The 12,830-nt window shown below is 44.3% G+C and overlaps 1 protein-coding gene across 1 annotated transcript; it reads left to right on the top strand.

Annotated features, from left to right (window-relative positions):
• Positions 1-7,914: 7,914 nt before the first annotated feature.
• Positions 7,915-12,756, top strand: TSR2 (TSR2 ribosome maturation factor). The gene is made up of 5 exons (XM_010970823.3): positions 7,915-8,070; positions 8,238-8,328; positions 10,863-10,954; positions 11,514-11,690; positions 11,910-12,756. Exons 1-5 carry the CDS (start codon positions 7,987-7,989, stop codon positions 12,042-12,044), a joined length of 579 nt encoding a protein of 192 aa, XP_010969125.2. The 5' UTR covers positions 7,915-7,986; the 3' UTR covers positions 12,045-12,756.
• Positions 12,757-12,830: the final 74 nt, after the last annotated feature.

Genomic DNA, 12,830 nt, shown 5'->3' with positions numbered 1-12,830 from the left:
AGCACAACCTTTGTCTTGTTGGCTCCCCAGTGCTTAGTGCATTGCCAGGCACGTATTCAGCACTCAATAAATATTTGGTTAATGAGTGAATGAAGGAATGAGAGAGGCAATTTCTCTGAGGATCTGAGTACTCAATGAAGGGGCTGAGATTGGTGTGAAAGACAAAATGCACAATTAAGGGACTGCTTTTATTCAGGATCTTACAATAGTCTCTACACTAAAGAGAAATGTCTCAAAGAAAAGAAATGGAGACTGGGATTCTAGGGAGGCAAGTAGTCAAGGGTAGACAATCTGGGAAACTTGGAGTGATGAAGAAGGACAGAGACAGGTCTTAGCTGTCATTGAAGAGTCACTGAAGAAAGGTAGAGCTGTCTTGGAATATGTGGGAGCAGGGAAGTCCTTTGCAGTCAGCCCTTTCTCAGAGCACAAAAGGGTTGGAGAATTTTTGGACTTTCTAGGAACACAGGACTCATATAAGCTTCAATCTTGTCATTGGTGATCTCAGTTTCAGTATAGGGGCTTAGTCTGAAAATTTCAGTCTGAAAAATCAGTTCAGGGTCCTAGTCCAGGCATTCACTCTGGGGGCCTATATTTGGGTCCCATCTGAATTCCCTGAGTGGACCACCTAGCACTATAAATCACTGCAGATAAGTCACTCTGGAGTCTTAGCCTAAGGGACTCAATCCTGGAACCTCAGTTTGGCAGATCAGTTTCAGAGAGCTCTATTTGGGAATTCTACTCTGGAGAACTCAGTTTGGAGGCACCAACTGGAGTACTCTGTCTACCAGGCACAGTCAAAGGGCTCACTCTGGACGCAACAGACTGGTATTCCATCCAGTGATTCATTCTAATGTTGGTACTATGAGTTTAATTTGGGGGAGAGGGTGCTCAGTGTGGCTTCAGGAGGGGGATCTGAAACTTCATTCTGCAAACGGAATCTCTTGTACACACCCTGGGGAACTTTTCTGGGGGGCTTATGCAGGATATTTGTTCTGGGGACATCATTCTAGGGGTTTGGTCTAGAAACTGTTTTGGCTACCTATCTGAAGGTTGACTGTCTAGGGTCTGAGGCACTGCTAGCTTAGCACCAGGGATCAATCTCACTGTATTGGTCAGCAAGAGCTCTACCTACATCACTCATTGTTGGGTGCTCAGCATCAGGATTTGGGTTTAGAGTGCTGAGTCACTGTGGCTCAAACATCAGCCCACTCAAGAGGGCTCAGCATCTCATCAGAGATGCAATTGCATGTAACAGAAAGCCACCATATAAGGATGGTTTAAACAAGACAGAAGCCTTGATTTCTCATATATAAAAGCAGTCCCAAGGAACTGCCCCTTTCTTCCATTTAAATCTCATTGGCCAAAGCATCTAACTCATGGCTGTACCCAGGTGCAAGGAAGACTGGGAAATGTAGTCTTTTAGCTAGACATATGCCCACCCAGCTAAAAATATGGGTTCTGGACTTATGCCCACCCAGCTAAAAATATGGGTTCTGTTCCAAAGGAGGAAATGAAGAATGTAAGTTGGAGTGTGAAGCTAACAGCCTTGCTACACAGGTGTCTCAGCCTGAGATTCTCAGTCTGAGCCTCTGATTCTGTGGATACAATTTTGGGTACTGATTCTGGGAGTATGAATTTAGGATCATACAGATTGGAAGTTCATTCTGGGGAATCGGTTTCATGATCACAGGTTGGGGACCTTGGTCTCAAAACTTACTTTGAAGGATTCAGTTCAATTTCTGAGTCTGTGGACCATCTGGTAGATTCAGTCTACAGATTCCCATTCTTGGAATTCTGGGGGTGCTCAGACTATAAAATCATTCTAGTATTTTAATGTGAGGATTCAACCTGGGAGCCTGATTCTTGGGTTTTGACCTGGGGTTTCAGTCCAGGGCCTGTCTGAGCCTCTGTATTGCCAGTCTGGTGCCTCATTCTGGGCTTTGAGTTTGTGAACCCAGATTTTGGAGGCTCAATCGGAGAAAACCAGCTCAATTTTGTGGATTATACTTCAGTCATCACTTTTGTGATTCAGTGTGGAGTCCTCAGTCTGGATTGTCAGGGAACCCCCTCTCTCTGGATGCTTGTCTGGGGATTCATTTCTAGCATGTGTCTTGGGAGCTCAGACACTGGTAGCTCAGTCTAGAGGCTCAGTGTGGGAGCTTCCTCAGGGGTATCAGTTAAGAGGACCTCATTCTGGGGGCACTTATACTGGAGGCTCAGTCTTGGCAGCTAATTCTGGGAACAGAAGCCTAAGGTTTTCAGGGTGGGAGTTCCATCTGGCAGCCTCTGGAGATTACCTGGGTTGCTCCCTCTTCCATACAAGCCTGAGGACTCAGACTGAGGTATTAGTTTGAGGCTGAGACCTTGAAAGCTCATCTGGGAACACTCTGGCTCCTGATCACAATCTCTAGGCTTATTCTGAAAATGGGAGTTTTGGGTCTCAGACATTGGCAGCTCAGTCTGGAGCAATTAACCTCACAGTCTCATGCCTGGGAGCTTCTGTTAGTTCTGAGAAGCAGACACCAAGATGAGATCAAGTGAGTAATGATTTTATCAGGGGAAGTGCCCATATGAGAAAATGGGGTGGGTGCCATAGAAGGCTGGGAGAACTATCAGAAAATAATGCAGTCCGTCCCAAACTCAGGAGAGAAGGAGGGAAGGTTGAGCGAAAGTGCTACTGCTGTGCAGTGCAAGGAAGGTTTGGCAAGGCTGTTGGGGATTCCTTGAACCAAAGTCATCAAAGTATCCCTGCAACACATAGTCATTGGCTGGGAGTAGGTTGTGGGAAGAAGGGATGGATTTTGTAACACAGCAACTGGAGCTCTTGATCAATTATGCTCCATGAAACTTAAAGCCTATGAGATGCATTCTCACGGCTACCATGGAGTGCATACTGGTGGCTCTCTCTGGGGATTCCCTCTAGGGCTCATTCTGGGCATGTTATTTGGGGGCTCAGACATTAAGTTTTCAGTCTGAGGGAACCTGTTTCAGAACATGGGCTCAGGTGGTACTTTCTTCAGTGGGGGATTGTAGCTGTAGCTTCAGTGGGAACTCAGCCCAAGCCCAAGATATCATCCCCATTCTGCTTCAAGGAGCTAAGTTTGCGATCTCAGTCCTATGGCTGTGCTTAGAGGCTCATGATGGGGACATGACTTTGAGAGTTTAGATGTTAACAGTTCACTCTTGAGACACCTGAGGATTCAATATGGGAGCCTGATTTTTGGTTTAAGATAGGACTGAACCTCTCACCAAATGAACGCCAGGCTCAGGGCTCAGTCTGCGTGGCTGGGTCAGGCTGGCTTTGGGAGGCTCAGATATTGGGAGCTCAATCTGGGGTAGTCATGCCTTAGGGTATCTTGATGTGATGACCTTACCTGGGGAATCTCTATCTGGTGGGCTCTGTCTTGGAATCCCAAGCTGGGTCCTAGTCCGAAAATTTTCATCTGGAAGCACCCTCTGCATTTAAACCCTAGCAGTTCAGTTTGGCGTTTCAATTTGCATTTCAATCTTGCAGCTCAGTCTGAGGTCTCATCTTGGGGAGTGAGGTTGGGGAGTTCAGTCTTCAACAGCTCAATCTGGTCATCTTCACCTGAAGTCTTAACCTAACCTGAAATGTTTCCTCTACAATAGGGTCTAGAATAAGAGTACTTAACCTGGGATTCATCGATTTATAAAGTATCATACATAGAATTTGGAGTGTCTGTGTATTTGGATGCTAAAAAAATAACGTCTTATTTTCACTAACCTCCAATGAAACTTGGCATTTCTTTCAATAATGAAGTGGGCAACCAACAGTAGTAGTAATGTACATATAACTTTATCACCAATACACAGATATTTTTCATAGCAGGTCTCTTAAAATAGTTTAATTTTGTTAACTGTATTTTCATATAATTGGTTTCTTTGTAATTCTATCTTTTATTTTATGACTTTAAAAACATTATTCTGGGAAGAGATATACTGGCTTCACCAGATTGCCAGATGGGTTCAAGGCACAGAAAAAGCAAAGTCTGTCATTTAGTATAACCAGCCTCGGGCTTCAGTTTCAAGCCTAACTCTCAGGGTTCATTCAGAAGCCTTGGTGAGGCTCCACGTGTGGGACATTTAGCAGCCCTACTGTGATACTGTGATTTTTAATAAATATATATTTGGTCTCTCACTCTTTCCTGGCACAGAGCTCCGTTGGAATTTCCCATGAGATGGGGAGTGACAAAAGGTGTCTTTTGTCACGTTAATGAAGTGGCCTTTGGAAAGCCTCTAGGTAACTTAAGGATGGGGGCTGGTTGAGTTCAACTGAGTTCAATTACCAGTGGCCAGTAATTTTAGCAATTGTGCCTATGTAACAACACCTCCATAAAACCCCAAAAGAACAGGTTCTGAGAGTATTTGGACTGATGAACTCGTGGAGACGCAGGGAGAGTAGCATGCTCAGAAAGCATGGAAGCTCCTTGCCCCTTCCTACATATCTTGCCCTATAAATCTCTTCCATCTGGCTGTTCCTGAGTTGTGTCCTTTTACAATAAACCAATAACCTAGTAAGTAAAATGTTCCTTTGAGTTCTGTGAGCCACTCTAGCAAATTAATCAAATTTGAGGCGATGAGGGTCATTGGAACCTCTGATATGTGGGCCCATGGGTCAGAAGCACAGGTGACAACCTGGACTTGGTGATTGTCATTTCTTGCTGAGGAGGGCAGTCTCGTGTGACTGAGCCCTTAACCTGTGGGATCTGGCACAATCTCCACGCAGATCCTACCAGAACTGAATTGAATTGTAGGACAGCCAACTGATGTTGGTGTTGCAGGAAATCCCAACATACACACATGGCTACCCATGACCAGAAGCTAACCTGCTCTTTCATGTACGTTTGAGGCCTCAGGCCCTGGGAATTCACGCAGAAGTGCTTAATCTCGGTTTCTTGCTTTGGGCTTCTTTGAACTCAATTTAAGTCTGAGTCTGCAGGAAAGAGTCTCGGGAGCTCTGTAGGAGTTTATGTCTCCTGAGATTATCAGTCTGGGAATACTCTTGATCATCACCACACACCATGTGGTTTCCTGCTTCTGTGTCTTTGTATACATTGTTTCCTCAGCATGAAAAGCCCTTTCTTTCTTTTAGAAACACACCCCTACCCTTCATGTACACAAACTCCCCATCACCTGACAATATTCCACTCAAACTTTGTCTGAGGCATCATCTCTGAGATACTGGTCATAATCCCAAGGCTGGGATTAGGCATCCCCTCTGCTGGACTCCCATGGGCCCCTGTGCTCCTTTCTCTAGCATTGCACAGAGATGGATTTGGATTTGTCATAGAACTAATAAAGCTTAAGCCTCTGCACCTCACACTTAAACAAGCCACTTCCAAAGCACCTGGTTATTGAGCCTTGTCAATTTGAGAAGTATTTAAGATTTGTCACTGCACAAGAACAGTTAAAATACATGAAATTTTATAGCTCACATGTAAAAGAAACTAGTAGAATTTTTCCAAAATTTGACAACAATCTTAAAATTTATATTTACTAATAATAAGCTGTGAAGTTGAAACTTTTCTACACTACCAATAATAAAAAAAATTGATCAGCTGAATGGAATTAAATTCAACTGAGTTCTTTTTATTCTCTCTGGAAAATGTTATTATAAAATAATTGTTATATTTATTTACAAGAGCATTTTAAAGAGTTTGCAGCCAAAAAAAAAAAAAGGAAAAGTTAGAGAAGTGAGTCAGACTATATAAAAATATTTTATTTTTCTAGTTTTAAGGATGTTTGTGGCATCTGTAAGCTTTTTTAAAAATTTGAATTTGTAAATTTTAAAATTTCTTTTATAAATCTAAAGCAATACTCACTTTTACATCTGAATTTGTACTATTTTGCTTAAAGAGGGATTGCAAAATTCTATCTGCTTCAGACCCTTCAAAATCTGGATTTACTCTGAGCACTGATCATATCCTATGGTCCTTGGACAATCTTGCAGGCCAGACGGTAAGCTCCTTGAGCATCTGACCAAACCCCATGACCCAGCAACACTCAGCAGAGGGCCAGGCACAGGGCAAGTGTATCAGTACTGTTTGTTAACATGGTCTAGTCCAAAATTTGCAACCTTTGCTGTAAGAGGGAAGCACCTACAATACTTTTCTAAAAACAGTTTTATTGAGATATTATTTATATCTATAAACTTCACCCATTTAAAGTGTACAACTAAATAGTTTTTAGTATATTTACAGAGTTATGCAACTATGTTAGTTTGCTGGGGCTGCTATAACAAAATACCACAGACTGCTGGCTTTATCAACAAAAATTTATTTTCTCAAAATTCTAGAAGTTTGAGACCAAGGTGTCAGCAAGTTTGGTTTCTTCTGAGGCCTTTCTCTTTGGCTTGCAGACGTCCATCTTCTCTCTGTGTTATGGCCATCTCTCTGTGTATGCATACATTTTATGTCTCTGTGCCCTAAACTCCTCTTATAAGGACAGCAATCACATTGGATTAAGGTGCACCAATACGGCCTCATTTTACCTTAATTACCTATTTAAAGCCTCTGCCTCAAAATACAGTCACATTCTGAGGTATTGGGAGTTAGCATTTCAACATATGAATTTGGGGGCGGGGACACAACTCAGCCCCTAACAGCAACCATCACCACATCTAATTTTAGAACATTTTCATCACCCCTAAAAGAAAGCCCATATTCATTAGGAGTCATGCCCTATTTTCACCCTCCCCTAGCCCTGGGCAACCATTAATCTGTTTTCTATCTCCACAGAGTTGCCTACTCTGTACATTTCATATAAATGATATCATACAATATATGGGCTTTTTTGACTAGTTGGTAGCAATGTCACCGCTTTCATTCCTGATTTCAGTAATTTGCGTCTTCTCTCTTTTTTAGTCAATCTACTAAACGTTTCTCAATTTTGTTGATCTTTTAAAAAAAACCTGACTTTTGGTTTCACCGATATTCTCTATTATTTTTCTATTTTCTGTTACATTTCTTTTCTCCCTATTATTTCCTTCCTCCTGTTTGCTTTAGGATTAGTTTGTTCTTCTTTCTCATTTCCTAAGGTGGAAGCTCAGGTTATTCATCTGAAATCTTTCTTCTTTTTTTAATATGAACATTTACAGCTATAAAATTTCCTTTCAGCATTGCTTTAGCTGCACCTCATAATTTTATCTTTGTTTGTTGTTGTTGTTTGGGGGGTTGATTAGGTTTATTTACTTATTGCTGGAGGTACTGGGGATTGAACCCAGGACCTTGTGCATGCTAACCAGGCACTCTATCAATTGAGCTATACCCTCCACCACATCTCATACTTTTTGTATGCTGTGATTCAGTTTTCAAGTCATTTCAAGATGTTTTCTGATTTCCCTTGTGATTTTTTTCTTTGACCCATTTGTTATTTATAAGTGTGTTAATTTCCACATACTTGTGAATTTCACAAATTTCTTTCTGTTACTGATTTCTAATTTCACTCCATTGTGGTCAGAGAACATACTTTGTATGATTTCAACCCTTTTAAATCTACCGAGGTCTGCTTTATGATTTAATATATGGTTTGTCCTGGAGAATGTTCCTTGTGCACTTTAGAAAAATGTGTATTGTACTGTTGCTGGGTGGAATGTTCTGTAGATTTTAAGATGCATTTTTAAAGGCAGATTTATAGACTACGCTCCCTGAGGTTGCTTATTCTGTCCCAGGGCCTGGAATCTGTATCTTTAATAAGTTCGCCACATCTTTTCTGTGCAGTACTCACGGGTCCGGAACTCATGGTCCCACATGTCCTCCACTTCTGGCTTCCTTAGATTTGATTATTACTTGTGAGTAACAGCGATGGTGTCATCGATTGCTCTACAGACTTTTCTATTGCTTTAGTCTTGCTGCCAGATCAGCGGAAAGGCGAATCTGCGTTCTCAGGCTCGGCTGCCGGCTCTTTCTGCCTGGGCGGTGCTGCGCAGGGATTGGTCTGCCTGGGCATCACGTGGTGGGCGGCCGGATGATGGCGGGTGCTGCTGAGGATTCCCGAGCGCTTTTCGGAGCTGGAGTCCGCGCGGCCTTGGAGGCTTGGCCCGCCTTGCAGGTGAGTGGGGCCAGGGCTGAAAGAGAGGTTAGGGACTGAGATAGAACAGAAGTTGGCCGGGCGAGCCACCTGAGGCTTAGTTAGTTGGCCGGCGTAAGCAGGGGATTCCTGCGCCACCACAGGTCGGCTCCCGGGCTGACGTGGTGGGCTTGGGCCTGTGTTCGCAGATCGCTGTGGAGAACGGCTTCGGGGGTGTGCACAGCCAGGAGAAAGCTGAGTGGCTGGGGGGTGCAGTGGAGGAGTACTTCTTCCGCAATGGTGAGTGAATGTGAGGCGCTAGAACTTGTCTGTGTGTTGTGGGGCGGGGGAGGTTTAGGGGGTGGGCGGGGGGAGGAAGCCGGTCCTGGCGAGTCCTCACTTACTTTTGAGCAATTGTCGGTTGGTACCTGAGGGCGAGGTGGAATGAACACAGACTTTGAAATCAGAATCCTGAGTTCGAATGCCGTTGACTCATGGTATCACGTTGGACAAGTCATTTTACCCCCTGAGACTCGGTGTCCTCATTTGTAAAATGGATGTAAAAGTATCTCCCCCTCCAGAGCTGTCCAATAGAAATATAATGCCAGTCATATCAAGTAAATTAAAATTTTTCAGCAGGCACTTTGATAAAGCAAATGAAGTTAATGTTATTCAACTCAGTATATTCAAAATATTTCAGCATGTAATCAGTATAAAACATTATTAGTGAGATGTTTTACATCCTTTTTTTTGGTATTGTGTTCAAAAGTGGGTATTTTACAGTTTTAGTACATTTCAATTTGGCGTAACCACACTTTAAGTGCTCAGTAACCACATTTGACTATTTGGACAGCAGAGATCTATGCCTTTGATGTGCCTTGAGGGTCGTATAAAAATACGGGCCCTGCAGGGGGTCTTCAGCTGGGTATGAATTTTACAGAATTCTTTAATTAGTTTTTTAGCCTTGGAGATGACATAAGGTAGAGAGTCCTTCCTCTCAAGGAAGTTTACCATCTAGTGAGGGATCCAGATTAGTAAATTGGCGTTTATACACAGGGTGAGAGGTGTTCTAATAAAGAGGAGCTCAGGGTTCTTGGTTAATATGAGACTGGGGAGGAGGCTTCTTTTGGAGATTGTTAGGGGGAGGTGGTGATTGGGCTGAGTCTTAAGGGATGAAAAGGGGTTAACTGGGTGGGGGAGGCAGAGAGAGCAACACTCAGAAATAAGTTCTGTGCTATGAGGAGATTAGATGTTATATTTGGAAAGTGGGAGGGAGCTCAGTGTTGGAGTAAGGGTGTGTGTGCTTGTGTGTGTGTGGGAGGGAGGAGTGGTGGAGAATGAAGCTGGGGGTTGGGGGAGGCCCCTGGAAAAGGGTGAGACATAGAAGGCCTTATGTGCCTTTGATTTTGTCCTCTAGGCCAGCGTTTGCCACAGTGCATGCTATAGAAGACTAGTTTTGTTAGCTGTTCAGTGAAGAAAAAGCTTCTTCAAATTATATAAGAAAAGCTCTTTTCTTCAGCTCCTACGTAAGTCACAGTAACCATTAACATAATAAAGCCTTGGACAAGGATAAGAGTCACCGGAAAGAAACCTGTTTACCTTTGTTTCATTGGTTTTTTTCTGAGTAGCTTCCCTTAAAACCCAGCAGGACAGTCATTTTTCAAAAGCAAAATATGAAATACTGCAGTAGGTGATAAAAAATTCATGAGCAGGTTCTGATAGTATGAGGTTTGCTGGCTAGAAAGTTCAGGAAGTAGTCGTTATGGAGCATAGACTGGAGAGGGGAAGACTGTTTCTGTCTAGAAAATGATGAGGCCAGAACTAGGGCAATGGCAATAGTCATGGGAAAGAATGGGTGGATTAGGGCCTTGGAAATTGTTTGGCTGCAGAGGGGGAAGGAAAAGGAGGCAGGTTTCTGGGTGGATTAGGTACCTTTCATGGAATAGAACATTGGAGAAGGAGAAGTAAGTTTGAAGGGTAAAGTAGTGGGTCTGACTTTGGATATAGAGGGTCTGAGGTACCTGTGGCACAGGTGGAGAGTAGCCTGGGTTGGAGACAGATCTGGGAGATATTAGAGTGGTAGGGAGAGCCAAGGGGGTGAATGAGCTCTGCCACAGGCAAGAGAGAGCAAGGAGCTTTGTGGAAGACTTCCTAATTCAGAAAAAAATAGAGCATGGGCCCATAAGGTAACTGAAGCCTACAGAGGAGGGCTCCACCAAAGTCATACCATGGGATGTTGATGTCAAGGCTGTGATGATTTCATTGTTGCAGATGCTTACATCCATTTCTTCTAACCTATCCCATTGGTCTATGGCCTTCTGTATTGTTGGAGCCATGGTTGTGAAGAGTCTTTACATTCACAAAACTTCAGCCTTTGATTGTTGGAAATTAACATGATTATGGGTCTTCCCTGTGCTAGGCATTGTTTGGATGACTCATTGTAGTAGACCTTCAAGGAGGTTACTATTAGCCTCACTTAGCAGATAAGAAAACTGAGGCTTGGCAATGAATAAGTAATGTGCTCAAGGTCACATAGAGAGGAGGCTGGTTAAAAATCGGCCAGATGATAGATGGCAAGTGTGGATGGGATGCTGCAGGAATAGAGGGCTTGGTAGGATGCAAGTATTGGAAATTAGGAATTTTATTTAGTGTTTTTTTTTTTAAATCATGTTAAAACCTGGAGTGTAGAGCATTTCAGCAAATAAAAGGCTCACCGTGTGAACCTTTACCCACCAACCAGATGTGGCTCTACCAAGTAGGTATGGAAGAATAACAGTCAGAAGTGATGAAGTTGGCTGGTCTTTGACCATAGAGCCCCTTCCTTTCCTACTCAGCTGACTTGGAGCTAGATGAGGTGGAGGACTTCCTCGGGGAGCTCATGACAAACGAGTTTGATACGGTTGTGGAGGATGGGAGTCTGCCCCAGGTGAGCATATCGCGGATACAGCTGCCATCTCCCTGCCTGCAGTCTTCTCCCCAACTATCTGTTTTAGACCAACACTCTTGGCTATAACCACTCTTTCCTTGAGTCCTGTGCAAGAACTTCTATGACTTCTTGTTGCCTAAAGGAAAAAGTCTAGTCTCCCTGACCTTTCCAAACACCACCTCTTCTCTTTTCTCTCCATACATCTTTCTCAGCTAGGTCTGTTCCTAACCCCCATCTCAAGGGCATGTCAAGCCAGGTACATTTCCACCCTGCTCTGGTTAACATCAATTCCTCTGCTGGGATTGCCTTCCCTTTTTACATCTTCTGTCTTTTAAACCTAGTCTAATGTCTTCCCTGCTAGGAGGCCCTCCTTCAATGCTTCAGGCCCTTACTGAACCCTTCATATGTGGTTGCTTCATTAGTGAACTCCTTGGGAAGGAAAGAGCCCCATTCTCTTCTGGAAAATTCCATACTCCTCCCCCACTCTTCCTGCAAACATGGGCTGGTTGTATTGTAGGTTGTCTAGAAAATCCAGGCTGGTTGACTGTTTTCTTGATAGGTGAGCCAGCAGCTGCAGACCATGTTCCACCACTTCCAGAGGGGTGATAAGGATGCTCTGAAGGAGATGGCCTCTCTCATCACCCAAAGAAAGTGCAGAGTCAGAGCCACTGCACTTGCAGCAGCCAAAGAGACTGATGAGGGTGAGGATGATGCAAACAGCGTGGAGGAGATGGAGGTAAAGGAGGTGCCTCTTGGGTGGGGAGATGTAGATGTTTTCAGTTTCCTGGGAGATCAGCTAATTTCACAGGGAAGTGATGGGGGGTTATATTATCCACAGAGGGCAAGAAACTTTTGTTAAGGTCACATAGCCAATCCTGGGAAAGCTGGGAGGAGAGCCTGGGTCTCCACTGGCCACAGCTGGAAGGTGTTGTATTTTGCTTTATTTCTTCTCCAGGTCACAGCTACGAATGATGGGGCAGCTACAGATGGTATCTGCCCCCAGCCTGAACCCTCTGGACCAGGCTCCCAGACTATTAAGGAAGAGGATATAGTGGAGGATGGCTGGACCATTGTCCGGAGAAAGAAATGAGTGGGGCTGGAAACGGTTTGGGCCCTTGCTTGCTAGTTGACTGGGGACTTTTTTGGAGGGTCGTGGACCTCTGGACTGGTTGCCCCATCTCTACCTTCTCCCTGTTCCCCTGTGTAGTTCCCTCCAGGGGAAGAAGAGCCCTGGGGTCCTTGGTCTTGGGGTGGTGGAACCTGGTTCACCAGGGCCTGAAGTTACTATCCGAGTGATAAGGCTGGGTTTCCCAGTAAAGTGCCTCTTGGGTGCAGTCATTGTGAAGAGGGAGGGATGAGTGGGTGTGGGAGTGACTGAAGGAGAAGCTAAATGCTGATTGATAGTAGGCAGGTGGATTTGTGAAGGGAGAGGACCAGCAGGAGAAACAATATTCCTGCTGGGTCAGGAATGGTGAGATGAACATGCAAATGGAGAGATCAGATGAAGATGTGAATGAAGGTAGTTGTGGTTCCTCTCCCTCTTTTCCCTACCCCCTGTCCCCCCCTCCCAGAGCAGCTCTGTACCCTTGCCCAGAAATTGGAACCCCCCAGGAATGCTCTCTTCCTGCAGTCTAGCCTCCAGCCCTGGGTTCCTTCTTGAAGTCTAAGACCTTGGCTAGGTGGTGAGCTTGGGGGACCTGGGCTTTGTTTTCTGTCTCTTCTAACCTCCTTCCAAACTTCTCATCCCATCCAAGTTCTGGGATGCAGTTTAAGACCTCAATAAATAATACCTTATTGTTCAATTTGTGGCTTGACCTGTGAATAGCCTTGGAGTCAGCCTTCTGGGAGCTGAGCTTCAGAGCTCAGCAAGGGTATG

Source organism: Camelus bactrianus, chromosome X, assembly GCF_048773025.1.
Source record: "Camelus bactrianus isolate YW-2024 breed Bactrian camel chromosome X, ASM4877302v1, whole genome shotgun sequence".
Lineage (NCBI taxonomy): Eukaryota > Metazoa > Chordata > Mammalia > Artiodactyla > Camelidae > Camelus > Camelus bactrianus.
Note: the sequence above shows the minus strand (reverse complement) of the source record. Positions and strands in the feature narration are given on the sequence as shown.

Bases quoted from the DNA above. Each gene is read 5' to 3' on its own strand.
- TSR2 (XM_010970823.3), top strand. From the start codon at position 7,987: ATGATGGCGGGTGCTGCTGAGGATTCCCGAGCGCTTTTCGGAGCTGGA. The intron at 8,071-8,237 runs GTGAGTGGGGCC...CTGTGTTCGCAG, and splicing joins AGGCTTGGCCCGCCTTGCAG to ATCGCTGTGGAGAACGGCTT. The intron at 10,955-11,513 runs GTGAGCATATCG...TTTTCTTGATAG, and splicing joins AGGATGGGAGTCTGCCCCAG to GTGAGCCAGCAGCTGCAGAC.